At 43.5% G+C, this 19926-nt stretch overlaps 1 protein-coding gene across 6 annotated transcripts in view; it reads left to right on the top strand.

Annotated features, from left to right (window-relative positions):
• PDPK1 (3-phosphoinositide dependent protein kinase 1) overlaps positions 1 to 19926 on the top strand; it is a 96977-nt gene that overhangs the window by 62746 nt on the left and 14305 nt on the right. For 5 of the 6 annotated variants that reach the window (XM_077827607.1, XM_077827609.1, XM_077827606.1 and 2 more), the window contains 5 exons: positions 5937 to 6034; positions 8462 to 8537; positions 10216 to 10284; positions 10913 to 11009; positions 11802 to 11975. In XM_077827607.1, coding sequence (XP_077683733.1) covers positions 5937 to 6034; positions 8462 to 8537; positions 10216 to 10284; positions 10913 to 11009; positions 11802 to 11975 — 514 coding nt within the window. The remainder of the gene's footprint in view (positions 1 to 5936; positions 6035 to 8461; positions 8538 to 10215; positions 10285 to 10912; positions 11010 to 11801; positions 11976 to 19926) is intronic. The other variant, XM_077827608.1, reaches the window with a different exon arrangement.

The raw sequence follows: 19926 nt of genomic DNA, 5'->3' as shown, positions 1-19926 counted from the left end.
TGACACAGCTGACCATCATTCCACAACCATTTGGCCACCGATTTGGCAACATTCCAAAGTGCCTGGGAATGCATAACCGATCAATGGGTCCTACAGATCCTTCAAACTGGGTACTTCCATCCATTTTACCTCCCTACACTCTCCACAACACCTTCCACATCCCTCTTCAGGGACCCTTCTCATGAGAGTTTACTACGACTAAACATAGATTGCCTCCTCCAGTTAGGAGCCATAGAACCAGTACCTTGACATCTACGAGGCAAAAAGTTCTACTCTCGTCATTTCCTAATACCCAAAAGGAAGGGAGGCTGGAAACCCATATTAATCCTCTGGGCTCTCAAAATTTTTTCAAGGCTCAAAAATTCAAGATGGTCACTCTATCAACAATCATTCCAAGGTTGGAACAGGAAGACTGTTTGGTTGTTGGCACTCGACCGCCAGGACACCTATTTTAATATCTTAGTCCTACTGGCTCAGAGATGTTTTCTCCGATTGACTCTGGGACATGACCATTACCAGTATAGAGTGCTAACCTTTGGGCTATAATCGACCCCAAAAGTATTTTAAATGTTCTCTCAGTGGTTGCTTGTTTACGTTCTCAAGGGATAATGATCTACTCTTAACTGGACAATTGCCGCCTCAGAGCCTGATGTCTCCAAGAGGCTCACCAAGTCAATGAAGCTACAGTACACTTGTTTATGGAACTGGGTCTACAGATCAACACCAAAAGTCAACAGTCACTCCACTACAACACCTGAAATTCATAGGGGTTGACCGTAATTCGTTAAAGGCCAAAGCCCTCTTACTTCAACACAGGTTCCTATCCTTAGTAACTCTCATAGACGCTGTTCAAACAGCCCACAAATACCAGCCAGGCTCTGCCTCCAACTCTTGGGGCATATGGCAGCATGCATGGCGGTAATACTACATGCCATGCTTCACATGTGGTGCCTCCAAATGTGAGTCAGCTTGGTTTACAGATCAAACAAGGACAGGCTGGACAAATCCCTGTCACCACCCACCAGGGTCAAAAACTGCTTAGACTGGTGGAAGGACCCAGCCAACATTTTGCAAAGGGCTTCCCTTCTAGCAGACGTCACCATCATTGTTCCTCACCGTTGGTGCCTCATTCGTAGGGTGGGGTGCACATCTAAAGAGCCTCACAACACAAGGCAAATGGTCGCTGGCAGAGATATCCCTTCATGTCAATCTCCTCGAGCTAAGAGCAGTCAGGAACGCCTGCGCCCATTTCCTCCTGCTGATCACAGGATCTCGCACAAAGATTCTAACAGGCAACATAGCCTATATGTACTACATCAATTGGTGAGGGAAACCAGTCACCCTCCCTACGCGCAGAAGTGATGGTGCATCTCCCACAATGTTACACTGTGTATGGCTTACCTCCCAGGTGCACAAAACTCAGTAGCGAACAATCTCAGTTGCAAATTCCCACACGACCATGAGAGGGAGATACATCTGACAATGCTTCACAGCCTATTCAGACGATGGGGGACGCCATCCACAGACCTTTTCGCCACTTGCCTGAACAAGAAATGTCCACACTACTGCTCCAGAACAGGGATGGGACAGCACTCCCTGGGTGATGCTCTCCTCCTCCCCTGGAACAAGGACCTTCTCTCTGCCTTTCCTCTATTTCCCCTACCTTTGAAGGTCCTGCTGAAAATAAAAAAGGGATGGTGTCATTTTGATTACTCCTACTTGGCCGAGACAGACCTGGTACAGCTCATGGTGTTCCTGCTGATTCCTCTTATGGCCATCTCACACCTCCTCCTCTTGCAGAATGGAGGATGTACCCAACATCCAAACTTGGGGATTCTCTGCATCAAGGCATGGCTTCTGCTTGGTTCCAACACCGAGAAAGCTTCTGTTCAAGGGAGGTACAAGAGGTACTGTTACACAATAGGAAGTCCTCGACATGACATACTTACCTGCAGAAATGGTCCAGGTTTCAGGTTTGGTGCAAGTACTAGTAAATCTCCCCAACATTTACAACTCTTCCGCATATCCTAGACTATGCTTTGACCCTAAAATGGTCAGGACGATCTCTAAGCCCTCTTCGGGGTCACTTAGTGGCTATAACAACTTTCTACCAACCTGTAGAGGGCTACTCAGTGCTGTCAGACCTAACTACTAAAAGGTTTCTTAGAGGTATAGTAAATCTTTTCCCACAGCCTCAGCTTCCTATCCCTATGTGGGACCTAAACCTGGTGTTGAAAGAACTGACTAGGCCTCCTTTTGAACCCATGGCCATCTGTTTGTTGATGCACCTGTCAATGAAAATGGCCTTCCTGGTAGCAATTATCTCAGTCGAGAACGGGAGAGAGAGCAGCTCTGACGGCTCAACCCCCCACACAGTGTTTGTTTGTTTTTTCTGAACAAGGTTACACTCAGGCCACATCCAAAATTCATCCCAAAGGTAATCTCTCTGTTTCACATAAATCAATTGATTCACCTTCCAGTCTTCTACCTCAAGGCTCACCAGGACAGAAGGGAGGCTATATTACATGCTCTAGATGTCAGGAGAGCCCTGGCCTTCTACTTGCATAGGATGAAGGCCTTCAAGACATCCCCTAGGCTTTTCCTCTCCATCGTGAAAAGATCCACGGTCTCCACAATATTAGCCCAAAGGCGCTCCAAGTGAGTCTTGAATTGCATCAGACAGTGTTACCAAGTTTGCATCGTGACCCCTCCAGACTATTCATGCACACTCCACCAAGTCTATCTCTTCTTCCGTCACCTTCAAGAATCTCTATCTCAGAGATATGTAGAGTGGCAACATGGGCGTCAGTCCACACTTTCGCAGAACACTATGCAATTACTGGGGACTCCACCTTCAGTGCCATCTTCAGCTCCACGTCACTGTCACTGACAGTAGAGCACCCATAGGGACACTACTCGAAGCATAAGAGGAAGTTACTCACTTTGTGCAGTGTGGCAGGGTGCTGGGCAGGAACACCTGAGCCAGCCCTATGTCACGCCAGCTCCAGTTAAGGAAATTGGAGCTGACTAGAGAAACCTGAACCTGATTGACAAAAGGGAAGTGGCTGCCAGCCTAATTAGTCTGGGGCTCCATAAAAGCCTCAGAGGAAGGAAGCCGGGGGGCAGACAAAGGGGGAAGGCAGAGAGTGGAAGGAGAGTGGTAGCTCTTCTCTCCTGGCTGCAGAGGCTGGAAAGTCCTTCAAACTGAAACCCCCAAGCTGTATGTGTTGAGAAGGTGGTGGGAATTGCACCCTGTAAATAAACTGCACTGGTGATTGCTGAGCCAGAAGGTCTCTGAGTGGTTTTTGGAACAGAGCAGAGGCAGGGGCAAAGGGGGCCCTATTACATGCAGTAACGGTGGCTCTTTGAGATGCATGCCCCTATAGGTGCTCCACAACTCACCCTCCTACCCTCTACTTTAGAGTTCTTGCGGTAGAGAAGGAACAGACAGGGGTTAGCCCGCGCATGCTGACAAGCCTCATGGCACAGCACAAGGAGAGAGAGTGCATATTCAGATAGATATGCTGGAGGGTAGGGATAGGATACAGAGGGACCTAGACAAATTAGAGGATTGGGCCAATAGAAATCTGATGAGGTTCAACAAGGACAAGTGCAGAGTCCTGCACTTAGGACGGAAGAATCCCATGCACCGCTACAGACTAGGGACCGAATGGCTAGGCAGCAGTTCTGCAGAAATGGACTTAGGGGTTACAGTGGACGAGAAGCTGGCTATGAGTCAACAGTGTGCCCTTGTTGCCAAGAAGGCCAATGGCATTTTGGGATGTATAAGTAGGGGCATTGCCAGCAGATCGAGAGACATGACCGTTCCCCTCTATTTGACATTGGTGAGGCCTCATCTGGAGTACTGTGTCCAGTTTTGGGCCCCACACTACAAGAAGGATGTGGGAAAAATCGGAAAACGTCGAGCGGAGGGCAACAAAAATATTAGGGGACTGGAACACATGACTTATGAGGAGAGGCTGAGGGAACTGGGGTTGTTTAGTCTGCGGAAGAGAAGAATGAGGGGGGATTTGATAGCTGCTTTCAACTACCTGAAAGGGGGTTTCCAAAGAGGATGGATCTAGACTGTTCTTAGTGGTAGCAGATGACGGAACAAGGAGTAATAGTCTCAAGTTGCAGTGGAGGAGGTTTAGGTTGGAAAAGGTTTAGGAAAAGCTTTTTTTTTATTAGGAAAAATTAGGAGGGTGGTGAAACACTGGAATGCGTTACCTAGGGAGGTGGGGAATCTCCCTCCTTAAGTTTTTAAGGTCAGGCTTGACAAAGCCCTGGCTGGGATAATTTAGTTGGGGATTGGCCCTGCTTTGAGCAGGGGGTTGGACTAGATGAACTCCTGAGGTCCCTTCCAACCCTGATATTCTATGATTCTAATGGACACTGTTACTGAAGTTCTCCGATCAGCAGTGCAGGGATGCACACACACCTATGGTGGTGCCCCCATAGGGGGACACATCTTGAAGAACCATCATTATTGCACAAGGTGAGAAATTTCTTCAAGATGCTTTCGTCCGTATGGATCCTATGACCTGCCATCCTTCCCTACTAACAGAGTTGTCCTCCTAGATATCAATATTACTGAAGGAACTGAGTGGTAGTTGGGACTGCTCCACCCTTTATGCACTTGTAAGTGGGGGAAAAGACGTACATGTGCCCTGCACACCCTAATGCCAATCTTCCAGTGGCCACTGCTGGCTAAAAGATTCTGGACTTGCATGCATGGAGAGGCCTACACAAACAGTGGGATTTGTATGGACAAAGACATCTCGAATAACTTGAGTTGCTGTAACATAAGTAACCTTACTTTTTCAGCAGATCTGTTTCCTGTGTGTATTCAATCAGTTTTCACTGCTGTCAGCTCTGCAGAGTTGAAATGGCTGTGCGGGAATGAACTGGCCTACCTTCTGGTTTATGCGTCATTAACAGAATTACGCAGTTGCATTGCCACCAAATTCTGCTCTTTGGTTGAAATCTGCCATTAAAAATCATTTTGTTGCACAGACCTAACTGGCGCATGATCTGAGAAAAATCATATTGCACAAGGGTTACTGAAAGCAGCATTGAACTTGCAAAGTTTTTACTGATGAAGCACGAGCCAGAAAGACCCCAGCTTGACTTTCAGATCTCAGTCTTAGTTTTCAGGGCTAGCACTTAGAAGAACGCTTGCTTTTTAAAAAAAAACCAAAAACTCTTGTAAACTGGGGAAATTTTGATACAACAATGACACAATAAGTGTGAAACCCTACAGTGCTGTTTTTCATGTTCACTGTTAAGTAGAACCACTTTAAGTTTTAACTACAGAATCCTGCAGCAGCTAGGTGTTGGTTGGTTGACATGGTCTTGTTTTTTATCACAACTGGAGCCCTGCAGAAGTCCATGTGTGAAGTTTGCACAATTATGGCCTTAGTATAGTTTTCATTTGTCCCATTCATTCAGTTTTGTGGGATGATCCTTCTTGGGCCAATGATATTTCATACTTAGTGATGTTTTGTGTTCTAGTCAAGTAGTGTAAATTTCACATCTGTATTACCATATCAGTCTCATATGTTCTTTAAATGTAAGGTTTACAATTGTCCTACTCTTTTTGGTAGATTTTTTTTGAACAAGTGAGATGCATGTTGACCTCCATTTTGTGATTAACTCCTTTTAACTTTTAGAAGGATTGAAAAATTCGTGGGCTTTATGAAATCTGCTATCCCCACTCTAAATGTTGATTCCCCCAGGTCAAATAAAAATTGCCACAATAGTATTTACACAATTCCTGTGGTTTCTTGATGGATTAATTTATATGTACAAAGCTTTGTATATATAGTGCTATGACCTGCAGAATTCATGTTAAGGATATTGTTAGCTTCAGAATTGAAATGTGATATCTGGTTTTCACATGTTTAATTTTAAATTTGAGACTCCACCTTTTTCAGGGACCTTAAGCCAGAGAACATTTTGCTAAATGAAGAGATGCACATTCAAATAACAGACTTTGGAACAGCAAAAGTATTATCTGCAGATAGTAGACAAGGTATGCAATTGTTCATATCTCTGATCCTGTATCCCAGTGAACTACTCAAGAAAAAGTAGTTCCCTAAAATGTAAATCTCTTGAATTTAAGTTAAACTATCCTTGACTTTGAACACTGCATGTGACTATACCATAGTCGAGATATAGTTTTGTTGTCCTAAAACAATTCTGACTTTAAACTTCTGCTTGGGTGGATCGGCTCATAAAGTGTGGATTTAGAACTGGTAGAGTTTGTTTTGAATAAAGCCAATTTTCTCTCCAGTTTAAAATATAGGAAAGGGAGCTTAATTATTTATTCTGTGTTTCTGAAGAAAAGAAACAAAACAGTATATCCTTCTGGCTGTCTGACAAGAAAAACCTCTTGTCTTTTCTGATTATATATGCTAGGATGTCTCCCATGGAGTGACTTAAATTAAAATGTGAGAGAGAGGCAGATATTTTGGTGCAATTGATGGTAGATTATTACTGAAAACACAGGGTATTTAAACTTCCTGAGGTCTTGTTTTGGTATTTTTAAAACAATATAACTAGCATTAAGCTGGCTTTTGCTGATGACTACTGTGATACTGAGATAACATACTGGGAAACGTCCACCATTTGGGGATTTAATTTGTAATAGTTTTTCTTAAAAACAATCTTCTGTGTAATGGCAGGGTCTGTGAGATTGTACTGTAGTGTGTTTTTAAACATTTCAGACAAGGAAATGTTGACCAATATATGGTGGCTGGCGTGTGTGTATGTGTAGTGTAGTGTGTATATATAGCACATATGTATATATAGTTACCTATATAACTCTATACTTTTTATACCCTATCTGTTACAAGTACAAGGTACCATGTACATTGTTACAAACTACATTTAACCAATCAGCTTTCTGCCTTGTTTTTCTGGTAGTATGGTGTACCTCCTGTCTTGTTTGTCCTGATCCTGACAACTTTCCTATGATTTTTTTTTTTTTACCGAGCAGGTACAGAGTTACTCACAGGCCAGTATTGGAATGTCCCAAAGGAAGAGGATAAGATACAGGATTGTTGTATCCTAGTACAAACCTAGGAGGTGCTGTCACACTCTTGGTATTTCAAATGCCTGTGTTTAGAACAGAAAGATAAGAGGTACACCATACTACCAGAAAAATCAGGTAGAAAGCTGATTGGTTAAATTTAGTTTGTGATGTACATAATACCTTGTATTTGTAAATAAGTAGGGTATAAAAAGATGGCTTTAGGGGCGTAACTTTGGGAGCACACCTTCTGTTTAAGGTGAACGTAACAACGCTGTATGAGACTGCTTCCTGGAGACTGGTATCATATAAAACTTTTTACTATACTATATTTTTATTGTGTCACAGCAAAAAACCTGACTGACATTAATTATTTGGTCTCTTGAATATATTTCATAATAAACTAAAATGTGGTCAAGCAATTGACTATACAATTTATCAACAAAAAGAAAGACTTGGATAAGAGTTATTAATAAATAACCATCTTAAAGGTTGCCTTGAAACTGCTGTGCATTGTAACAACTTGCTGATTTGCCTTGCTCTTCAATAAACTGAAAAGTAAGAATAGCATGAGGTGAACACAAAGCCATCACGTGTCTTTTTATGCAATATACATCCTTAATTTAGGTAAAGGAACATAGAATATAGTACTGACTATAACAAGGCACTGTCCTGAGGAAGAATTTTGAGTAACTATTTGAACTTATGCTCATGGCTTGTTTAGTACTCCTCAGAGAGGAGGGGGCAAAAAGGAGTAATTCCCAAGTATTGTGTGTTCAGGGCCAAGATTCTCCAAATTACTGTCAAGAGTTGCTAAATGTAAATGGAATGGAGTTCTTTGCTTCCTGTAGCACTTTCTCTTCCTCCCTCAATGCAAATCTTGGTGGCCTGATGCCACCACAATATATGCCCTCCAGTGACACCAAACAGTCTTGCCGTTCATCCAACAGGTTTGTTTTCTGGCGAGTGATGTATGTGCTACGAGTGAAGCAATGGATTAGGTGCAGCACAAGCTAGCAACATCAGAGGAGCCCAGCAGGTGTGCTGTATACTATGCTGGGTGCCAGGAGTGTAGCTTATAAAGTGCTAGGCACTGGGAAGAGGCAGGAAACACAAAGTAACAGAACACAAGCTGAATGAGCTCCTTTTTAAGAGATGTGATAACTCCAACATATTTGAACTGTAATATCCTGTAGCACAGTCTGGCAAAACTGTTAAAATCTTCTAGCCCAGTCAAAATGCCTATTTGCCTACCCTCTACCAAGAATAAAAGTGGAGGGAAAAATTTTTGTAATTGCCTATCCAAAAAAAAGTACTTACTGTAGACACAGAATTTGCGTGGGTTCTGTAGCCTTACATACTATTCAATAGATAAAATTCTGGTTTATCTAACTAAGGGTTTACTTATCTCTTTCCCTTTTCTCCCAGCACGAGCAAACTCATTTGTAGGGACAGCGCAATACGTTTCTCCGGAATTATTGACAGAAAAATCTGCCTGCAAAAGGTAAGTAGTCTTTGTGTTTGTACAGAATTTTATGGACTTAGCTTACAATTTTTTCCTCTTTTAAAATATTTATTTAAAATATCTTCTACTTTTACAAAATGTTGCTTTAGCATCTCTTGGTTATTTTAAATCAAAATACATTTCCTTTTTGGCAAATGTTATTCCATGTGTGAGCACTGGATTGCTCATGAGTTCTGGGTTCTACAGACATAGTGACTTATGACACAACCTCAGTACTGTAGTGAGAAGGAAGTTGATGGTGAAAAGGCTATACGTCCTGAAAATATAATAATAAACCAAAAAGTTTTAGACATGGTCTTGCATCCAAAGAGCCACCACCCTTTCTCAGTCCATTTTGAACATAAGTCAGCTCCAACATGAGCAACTTCTGTTGTAAATTCAACAAAATGTTTTGCCTTTTCTATAGGTAGGAGAGTCATGACTCCCCACCCACCCTTGCAGTTAAGTTATTTAGTCCACAGGTCTGGTCCTTCAGTCCACTTGTGTTTTCACTGAGCTCCACATGAGCTCTTGTATAGTCCAGGAGATAGCTTTGCGTCTCTCACAGCTTCACCCTTAAGATCTTTTTCACATAGGAATCCCATGCAGCTTGGTCTCTGTCCACCCTGCATAGTCAGTTTTAGCCTGTGATATGTGGCTATTCTCTCACCACAACAGAAAATTAGTGATTAGAAATAGGTATATATTACAGCTTTAAAATAATGCAGCTAAGTATTATACCTTCTGTATTCACTGCTTTAGAGAGTTTGGTTAGTGAAGGACTTTTTAGAAGGTTACCCATCTCCTTTTAGAAGTGACATTATCCAGCTGTAGTTCACAAAAGCTTATGCTCAAATAAATTGGTTAGTCTCTAAGGTGCCACAAGTACTCCTTTTCATTATCCACTCTGTCTTTACAAGGAGCTTGTATTTTCTGAGTTGGGGTAGGCTCTTTAGATAGATAACTTTTCTTTTTCAGGATAGGGCTAATGCTAAGTCTTTCACCAAAGTAGGCGCAATGTAGGTTGCGGTAAAGTGATTAATCAGCTTTTCAAGCCAGCATATCAAAAAGATCTTGCTACAGAGTGATTCTTCTAAAAAGTGCCTCAAATGCTGTTTAGTCTCATTAACCTTTTGGACATAAATGAAAGTCTTCAATGAAAGATTTGTTTTGTGATTGTAGGAGTTTTGTCTAAAGACATGGGGAAGCGGGAAGTAGTTCTTGAGGAGCACACACAGCTGTATCCAAATCAGTGCCTTAGATTGTAACAGTAGTTGCTTTCCTGTTCCTTTGGTTGATCTGTCAGGTATGCTGTCTGGCAGTGTTTTAGGAACAAGCAAGCTTAGATGTATACTTGGGTTATGTACTATGAAGTGGTTACTGTTTTCCTTTGTCATATATATTCCTTTGTCAGAGTATAGCTACAACTTTTCTTTATAGCCAGTTTTGTTAGCTGCTTTTCTTGCCAAATAATGTAGTAAGAAGAGTGTGTGGATCGTGCTGAATTCAAGTCTGTTCCATTGGCTGTATGTGTTACTGGTATCCTGACTGGTAGAAGTTGAGAATAAGAAATGCTGTCTAACTTTAAATTATACAGGCTTACTGTACGAGGACAGTAACTAGTATGTGGTTTTTTGGTTTGTTTTTTTTTTCCCTCTTTTTCCCCCTTCCTTTAAAGTTCTGACCTCTGGGCTCTTGGATGTATAATATACCAGCTTGTAGCCGGATTGCCACCATTTAGAGCTGGGTAAGAGACTTCAAATCATATCTTGTATGTAAACTACAGTTTTGTTTTTTGTTTCAGTTTTCACTAAATTGCAGTTTTCAAGGGAAATTAACTACAGTATTCCCTGAATGTTTTCATTAATGATTTCAACCATTGTTCAATATATCTACTACTTCAATAATTTTGGGCTAGATTGTGCTCTTGCTGCAGCCAGGAGTCCCCAGGAGCTAGTCAAAATTCTCCAGGGGCTCCCATGCAGTTCGCATCACCATGGTGGCTACCAAATCCATGAAGAGGATATAGCACACTCCCATCTCTATACTGAGTCAGTTGTGCTCACTTCCGCATTCCTGCCCCCATTCAGGCATCTAGTACCCAAATGGGTATAAAAAGTAGGGAATTATTCTCCCTTTATGAATTTTGTCTATCCCTTGCTCAGGGCTGTTAAAGTGAGAGAAAGCTTCTTGTGCTCTCCCTCTGGTCGTCTTTGAGCATCCTCACAGGGGCAGGCTGGAATCTGGCCCTTAACATTTAAAGAATAATGGATTTAAAAAAAAAAAATCTTTATACTATTTGGCTTGTGTAATGCCAGGATAAAAGTATCCTAGGTAACATCTGATGACTAAATATTATACTTGTTTTCTTGCAGCAATGAATATCTTATATTTCAGAAGATAATTAAGTTGGAATATGACTTCCCAGAAAAATTCTTCCCCAAGGCAAAAGACCTTGTGGAAAAGCTTTTGGTAAATATTCATTATATTGTCAGATGAATAAATTACATAGGAACTGCATAACGTGCTGAATGTATGAAGTTTTCCTACATTTGTATCCAAACTAACTATAAATTCTCAAACCCCCTTTAAACTAACAAGAAACCTAAAGTTCTTGGCCATATAGGGAGAAAACTTGTCATATTGAAAGTAAGCATCGGTTACTAAACAGCATTTTAAATTTACTTTCTTCTGAATTGTGAAGAAAGTGTGTGTACGGGGAACACATCTATTAGTCAAGTTGAAACAAATTATTCTAGATAATCACACAAAACAATACATCAGACTTATAGCACAAATTTACAGACTTTTTATACTCTTAATGCATCATACAATTTGCCAAGAGAGAAACTATTTGTCTGAAAACATCTCTCTTTAGTTATTAGACAGAACTAGCTTCGTTATTGGTAAAATTAGAGTTAATTTGCATTGCATTTCAGAGTACTTAACCCATATCGCACACCATTGTAAGTATGCCTGCTATAGAATTATGGTAAGATGTTTAAAGCGTGAGGATTAAAAAAGTGCAGTCTTATCAATGAGGATTAGAAGCAAGAGTGAAATGAACCTGCAGAAAATATTTACCTTTTTAGTCGGTGCATATTTGTTAAAGCTGGCCAGACTAACAGTCACAGGGTTCAGCATGTTAATGTGCCTGTTAAAACACAGAAGGGATTGCCATTGTGCTGTTATAAAGTTAAAATTTGTTTTTAAACTACTTTCTATTATTTTAAAGAAGTACTAACTTCATTTTAACTTGTCCAGGTTCTGGATGCTACAAAGAGATTAGGCTGTGAAGAAATGGGAGGGTATGGACCTCTTAAGGCTCATCCATTCTTTGAATCCATTACATGGGAGAATCTGCATCATCAGATACCCCCAAAACTCACAGCATATTTACCCGCTATGTCCGAAGATGATGAGGATTGTTATGGAAATGTAAGTGTCAGTTGTGCTATATTGCAACTTGAGACCTTTACATACAGCAGATTAATTCTTGCCAAGATAATATTTTTATTAACTATTCTGTCATGAGGCCATCCCCGTGAGTGACAGTCACTCACGGTGCGTATACTGTCTCATGAGAGATACATCTCGCAAAAGTGTACTCACTGCTTCAAATTGAAGGCTCAGTCCAGAGGCTAAAACCTTTTTTACTAATGGAGAGCTCTCTCTGGCCAACCTCAGACCCTGGCCCCGATGCCTCTCACGTGGCAATCACCATCAGCATGATCATCAGCCAACCCTCATTCGCCACATACCACCAAGAGAAAGTCTATTCTTTTTCACCCAGATGAAAAGAAATGGGCCACTAGTTCACCCTCTAAGGAGCTGCCTCAGAGAAAGGCATCCCCTGCAAGGTCAGTAGACTCAACATCTTCAGGGGTGAGACTTCGCTCCAACATCCATCAGCGCACCTCCAGTATCGGTGCTAAGGAGAGGTCCAAGGACCACAGACAGAAACGCTGTCGTTTGGACCCAAGAAGGACAGTGCAAGAATTTTGAAATTGGTGCTGACCACCTCAACTAAAACAACTCTGAGTGCTTTGGCATCGACCAAGCCCTCAGCACTGATGAAGTCCTCTGCACCAACATGACCTTCGGCACCATCTGCTGGCCACTTGAGAGAATACACTTGGCAATGACAATGCCCCCAGTTTCTACGCAGCCACTGATGCTGAGGATGCTCCTGCAGCTACCACAGGAGTTTTGATACCCACGGGACCTGTTTATCTCTCACACCTGAGTTGCCTCTTCTCCATAACAAGCTTCCTGCAGCTCATGCCTCTTCTCCGGAGACACAACACTACTCCCCTTCACCACTGAGGACTGCACCGCTCTTCTCGAGCGAGGAGGAAGAGGAGGAGTACTCCATTGCATTGCGCACTCCACCGTCATATCAAGGGCATCCACACAGAGAATCATCTTCTCATCCTCGATACCTGGAATCATAGAATATCAGGGTTGGAAGGGACCTCAGGAGGTCATCTAGTCCAACCCCCTGCTCAAAGAAGGACGAATCCCCAACTAAATCATCCCAGCCAGGGCTTTGTCAAGCCTGACCTTAAAAATATCTAAGGAAGGAGAATCCACCACCTCCCTAGGTAACACATTCCAGTGTTTCACCACCCTTCTAGTGAAAAAGTTTTTCCTAATATCCAATCTAAACCTCCCCCACTGCAACTTGAGACCATTACTCCTCGTTCTGTCATCTGCTACCACTGAGAACAGTCTAGATCCATCCTCTTTGGAACCCCCTTTCAGGTAGTTGAAAGCAGCTATCAAATCCCCCCTCATTCTTCTCTTCCGCAGACTAAACAATCCCAGTTCCCTCAGCCTCCCCTCATAAGTCATGTGTTCCAGTCCCCTAATCATTTTTGTTGCCCTCCGCTGGACACTTCCCAATTTTTCCACATCCTTCCTGTAGTGTGGGGCCCAAAACTGGACACAGTACTCCAGATGAGGCCTCACCAATGTCGAATAGAGGGGAACGATCACGTCCCTCCATCTGCTGGCAATGCCCCTACGTATACATCCCAAAATGCCATTGGCCTTCTTGGCAACAAGGGCACACTGTTGACTCATAGCCAGCTTCTCATCCACTGTAACCCCTAGGTCCTATTCTGCAGAACTGCTGCCGAGCTATTCGGTCCCTAGTCTGCAGCGGTGCATGGGATTCTTCCGTCCTAAGTGCAGGACTCTGCACTTGTCCTTGTTGAACCTCATCAGATTTCTTTTGGCCCAATCCTCCAATTTGTCTAGGTCCCTCTGTATTCTATCCCTACCCTCCAGCGTATCTACCTCTCCTTCCAGTTTAGTGTCATCTGCAAACTTGCTGAGGGTGCAATCCACACCATCCTCCAGATCATTTATTTTAAGATATTGAACAAAACCGGCCCGAGGACCGACCCTTGGGGCACTCCACTTGATACAGGCTGCCAGCTAGACATGGAGCCATTGATCACTACCCGTTGAGCCCGACAATCTAGCCAGCTTTCTATCCACCTTATTGTCCATTCATCCAGCCCATACTTCTTTAACTTGTTGGCAAGAATACTATGGGAGACCATGTCAAAAGGAGTCTAGCAGCGAACCAGGTTTCTGGTATGAGCCTCCATGGATGAAACCCCATATGCCAGTTTCCTCACATTTGCCCTGTGGCCCTCTGGGCTGCATGTATGGTGCATTTTCCCAAATTGTCAACAGACCAGAGACAGAGACGACTACATTCTCCATCTTCATCAGTCTCTAGACTGCCTGACTCTGAACCAGAAGCAGTAGAGGTGCAGGAGTAAGAAACTGAGGAAGAGGTTACACCACCAATCCACTTCTCATTGTCCCCCAATGAAGGCATCATGCCACCACCTCCAGCATCGGTGGATGATTTTAAACTGTTCCAAGAACTGTTCCACAGGATTGTGGATTTTCTTCAGATCCCTCTGAAGAAGTTGTCAAGCAACTTGTGCTGTTGCTCTCAACGATAGCACTCCTGATCAATGAGTCCCCATTGGACCCCGCCAAAATGATCTGGCAGACCCCAGTGTCAATATCCAACTACAAGCAAGTGGACAAGAAATACTGTGTCCCCACTAAGGACAGGGAATTTTTTTCCCCCACCCTACTCCAAACTCCCTTGTTGTCAATTCGGTACGAAAGAAGGGGTGACGACATCACTCTAGAATAACCCCCTGTAACAGGGCCTGGAAGAGGTTAGGCCTCTTTTTGGTTGTAAAGCATATTCTTCAGATATACTCTAGTTCAGTATCACTAACTATGAGGCACTTCTAGCCGAATATAATCGCAAACTATTCCAAATTCCAGGAATTCTTTCCACACCTCCCAGACGACGAAAAGGAGCAGTTCCAGGCACTGGTGACAGGACAACTTCTGGCATGTACGCACTGCAAACCTCTCTGGACTCTGCAGACACAGCTGCTCACACTATTGCAACATCAGTTGTGATGAGATGAGAATCATGGCTTCATCTCTCCGGGCTCTCCAGAGAGGTGCAGACCACTGTCAAGGATCTACCCTTTGAAGGATATAAACTCTTCGCTGAGCTCACGGACGAGTCCCTACGTTTTGTAAAGGACTCCAGAGCTACACTCCATTCACTCCACATATATAAGCCAGCACCAAAGAGAAGACTGGGTAGATACCAGCCTATCCAAGGTTTTGCACTCCACACATTTCACTCCTCAGCGGTGGTTGTGACACACAATGCAGGTGACAGAGGCATCCTCCTAAGAGCAGGCAGATACCAGCACAAGGGGCTACGCCTGACACATCCACCTCAAAACAACAATTTTTAAACTTTGGTTGAAGTCCCGAGGTGCCTCCCTTTGGTCCAGTTGGTGCAACCATCTTTAATAGCACATCAGTTTGGCAACCGCTTGGCCCCTTTCTACCCATCATGGCAACAAATCACCTCAGACAAGTGGGTCTTAAAAATCTTCAACAAAAAGTACTCTATTCCATTCCCTCTCTCTCCCATTCACCTAGCCCCCTCCCGTCCCTCTTCTTACAAACACCTTCTACAAGAAGAAACAAACCACCTTTTGTGACTGGGATCTGTAGAACTGGTCCCTTTCCAGCACAGAGAGAGAGGTTTTTATTCCCACTATTTTCTTATCCAAAAGAAATCCGGCAAGTGGAGATGTATCCTAGACTTGAGGAACCTCAACAAGTTCGTCAAACTACAACACTTCAGGATGGTCATACTATGAACAATTATCTCAGCACTGGAACAGGATGGTTTCTTGGCCCTCGACCTCCAAGATGTGTGCTTCCATATCACCATAAACACTTCCCCCAGGTGATTCCTCAGATTCGTCCTGGGGTCCTACCATTGCCAATGCAAGGTTCTACCCTTTGGCCTTTCTACAGTGTCCAAACTATTTTCCAAAGTCCTTGAGGTGGTGACAGCACACGTGGGCAAACAAGGAATTGTAATATTCTCATACATGGATGGCTGCCTCCTCAAAGCTCTGACCAGAATTGACTCTGTTGAAGCCATAAGAAAAATTATGGACCTGTTCTCAAATCTCGACCACCAGATAAACATACAAAAATCAGTATTGACACCAATACAGCATCTGAAATTTATTGGGGCCCAGCTGGATGCTAAACGAGCCCGAGCCTTCCTCCCAGCTCACAGATTTTCAGCCATAGTCTCATCTCTACCGTGAAAACCAGCCTACAGATCTTTGCCAGAATGTGCTTACAACTGCTTGGCCATATGGCAGCAGCCATGTTTGTGGTAAAACACACCAGATTACACATGCACGGTCTCCAGGCATGCTACGGACAGCGTACATACCCCACAGACACAGCCTAAACAAACTCCTATCTATACCAGTCAAGATCAAGTCCTCATTAGACTGGTGTACACAACCCCAAAATGTCTGGATGGGCGGGGTACCCTTTCTCCAACCCACACCGTTCTTGATACTGCCAACCGATGCCTCCCTAATTGGTTGGGGAGCACATCTACAGACCCACATGGTGCAGAGCAGATGGTCCCCATCAGAATCCACATTGCACATCAACCTGCTAGAACTATGGGCAGTCTGCAACGTGTGCCAACTCTTTCTACCATTGATCAGACGAAGGACCATGAGAGTAATGATGGACAACATCGCCTGCATGTTTCCCATCAACAGACACGGGGGAGTGAGGTCACAATGCCTATGCTCAAAAGCACTAAACTTGTGCTGGATTGTACACCAGTTATCCAACACAACGATGACATCTCAACCACATACCCACCTGGAGACCAGAACACCACAGCAGACTCATTGCACAGGAGATTCTCAGAAGACCACAGTGCTAGTTAGACAAGAGTCCTACAGCACACATTCAACCACTGGGGATTCCCAAACATAGATCACAAGAATAGTCATAATGGGTCAAAACAAAAGTCCATCTAGCCCAGTATCTTGTCTTCCAACAGTGGCCAATGCCGGGTGCCCCAGAAGGAATGAACAGAACAGATAATCACCAAGTGATCCATCCCCTGTTGCCCATTCCCAGCTTCTGGCAAAAAGGCTAGGAGCACCATCCCTGCACATCCTGGCTAATAGCCATTGATGGACCTATCCTCCATGAATTTATCTAGTTCTTTTTTGAACCCTGTTATAGTCTTGGCCTTCACAACATCCTCTGGCAAAGAGTTCCACAAGTTGACTGTACATTCTGTGAAGAAATGCTATTCAGGGGTAAAAAACTCAGCTACATGTGTAGCTTCAGAGGAATGAGTAGTACTTTTCCAAAAGGGCCAGGAGTGTGAGGAAAAAGTTAGAATGGAGTCAGCCTTATGCACAGGGCTCAGGCGAGAAAACTTGCTGTTGGCAGGAGTGACTGGCTGCCAACCTAAGATCGCTGGACAGCTATAAATCAAACCATGGTAAGTTGGTGGATCGAACCAGGGAGTTGGATTTGCAGTGTGTTAGAGATAAGGCAAATTGGCACACAGCAACAGCGCTGAAGTATAAGAGGGCTACAGAAATGCCCGCTGCTAAGAACTCCTTGAGAGAGAGAGCAAATAAAGAGCTGCAGATGGTGACAAAGATTGTCAGAGATAGGAGACAGCATCGGTTCCCATCCCCATTGGTATTTTTGAACTGTAGGAGATAGACCCAGCTGCAGGGCCAATTACTAGAAGTAGGAGGAGAGAATTAGCTCGGGCTGACATAGTATCTTCAGGAGCAGAGTCAGAGACTGAGACTTTTAGGGCGAGTCAAAAGAGAAAGTTATCAGGAAAGTCATTACAAGCAGTCTGCAAACAGAAGAGAGAGGTCCCAGAGTGGCAGAGCAGGAGGTTGAGTCAAGCGTGCTCTTAGAGGAGGTGACTGGGGGGGAAGAGACCCTCTCCTCCATCAGAGTCCGCCTTAGATAGAGAAGAGGAAGTGCCTTTGGAGACTGTGATTGTACAAAAATAACGAGGAGTCCTTGTGGCACCTTAGAGTAACACATTTATTTGGGCATAAGCTTTCATGGGCTAGAACCCACTTCAGATGCATTTTCCATTCCATGCATCTGATGATGAAGTGGGTTCTAGCCCATGAAAGCTTATGCCCAAATAAATGTGTTACTCTAAGGTGCCACAAGGACTCCTTGTTGTTTTTGCTGATGTAGACAAACATGGCTATCCCTCTGAAACCTGTGATTGTACAGGGACTAGAAGATGTTGTGTCAGAAATGATATAGGTAATCTCTAGACACAGAGAGAGAGAGAGAGAGAGAGAACAGCCCAGAGATGCCAGAAATACTCTAGTACAAATCTATATATCTTATAATAAAACAAACAGATCCATAAGAAAAGATATGTAAGCAAGCAAGCTAGCCCTATGGGCTACAGTACTCTTCATCTCCACATTGATGCCTAAAAATGACCAAGATCAATGTAAAAACAAGGACTTTGTAATACATTACTTTGGGATTGTAATTAATTATGTTATGTAACTGTGCATACTGTTTGTGCATGGATTCTAGTAATTTCTGACTAGATGCTGATGTCTTAACCAGTGCTGCATTACAACCCTTTTGGTATAATAAACAAAGCTAATGATCAATACCACTGAACTGCTTTTTTGACAATGATAGCAAATGGACTGGAAGCACTCCTTCCATTTATAGTAATCTGTAACATTAAACAAATTACTCGGGTGTCCTGTTCCGAGCTTAACCTGATATCGCATTACAGTCAGTTGAGGGCTAGAATTTAACTTGGTGAGGGCTGCATGTTTGTCATGCCGGTGTTAAAGTATAATTGGAAAAAATGTTGATATTTAAGTGTTCTCTTAAATATATGTCTACATGATTCTTCTAGGTTTGTCATGTTTGGTACTATTGTGTTTGTGGGAGGAAAGGCTTTTGAATTATACCCAACTCGACCCATTTCCAATGACGTATTATCAACATTTCCACGAGATAGAGCAGAGGCGTGCGCAAGAGATGGGGGCAAGCCAGGCACGGCCCCCCCAATCAGTGCGGGTGCAGAGCTCCTCTGGGGGTGGGGAGAGTGAGCTCCTCCAGCCATTGAGGGCCCAGAAAGTGCCTCTCCAAAGCAGCCAAATCTTTATTCCATGCCCCTGAGCCAGAAGACCTGGAGCTGGGAGGGCAGAGAGTCCCCCCCCCACCCCCCGGCATGCTGCAGAGGGTGACATAATTGAAATCATGATTTTGTAGATATTTTACAAATCAGATGACATCTGTGTTCCCTCTAAGCTGTGTGGTCAGGCGGACTCCCAAGAGTGATCAAGTGCTGTGCACTTGATCAGCAGAGCCACACAGCATGTGTTCAGGTGCCCCTCCCTCCTGCAGCTGCTCCAAGGACCCTCCTGCAAGCTGTGCAGAGTGGGGGTGCTGATGTCAGTGTCCCCCTCCCCCAGCCCCTGTACCCGATCTCCACAGAGCAGGTGAGAGAGGACAGGGCTCAGGACTCAAGCAGCTCTGAGGTCTGAACCAGCCTTCTGGTTAGTGAAAGCCTTAAAGAGACAGCGCATGGCGTCTCTCTCAAACTTCACAGACAGACAGACATACTTGTGGTGGTGTTACTTCTTGGTACTTCCTGCAAGGCACATATATTCTCTGTGATTTTATTCTTTCAAAGTGCTGTTGTTTGAGGTTTTTGGACTGGTCTATGCATTTCATAATTTTTATTGCTCTCTTGCACTTAAATTTAATTCTTTGAGTAGTGAGTTCTACAATGCCTAACCTGTCCTGTCTGGAGTTATTATCCCTATTGGTAACTTTATTTAAAAAATATAAAAATAAAAAATAAAAAAGTTTTCTGTTCTACTGGTGGCGCACAGCCGCACATTACCTCAGAGCACATAACAAAATGTATTCCGTACATGGGTGGAAAAAATTAGAGGGAACATTGGAT

Source organism: Eretmochelys imbricata, chromosome 10, assembly GCF_965152235.1.
Source record: "Eretmochelys imbricata isolate rEreImb1 chromosome 10, rEreImb1.hap1, whole genome shotgun sequence".
NCBI classification, from domain to species: Eukaryota; Metazoa; Chordata; order Testudines; family Cheloniidae; genus Eretmochelys; species Eretmochelys imbricata.
Note: the sequence above shows the minus strand (reverse complement) of the source record. Positions and strands in the feature narration are given on the sequence as shown.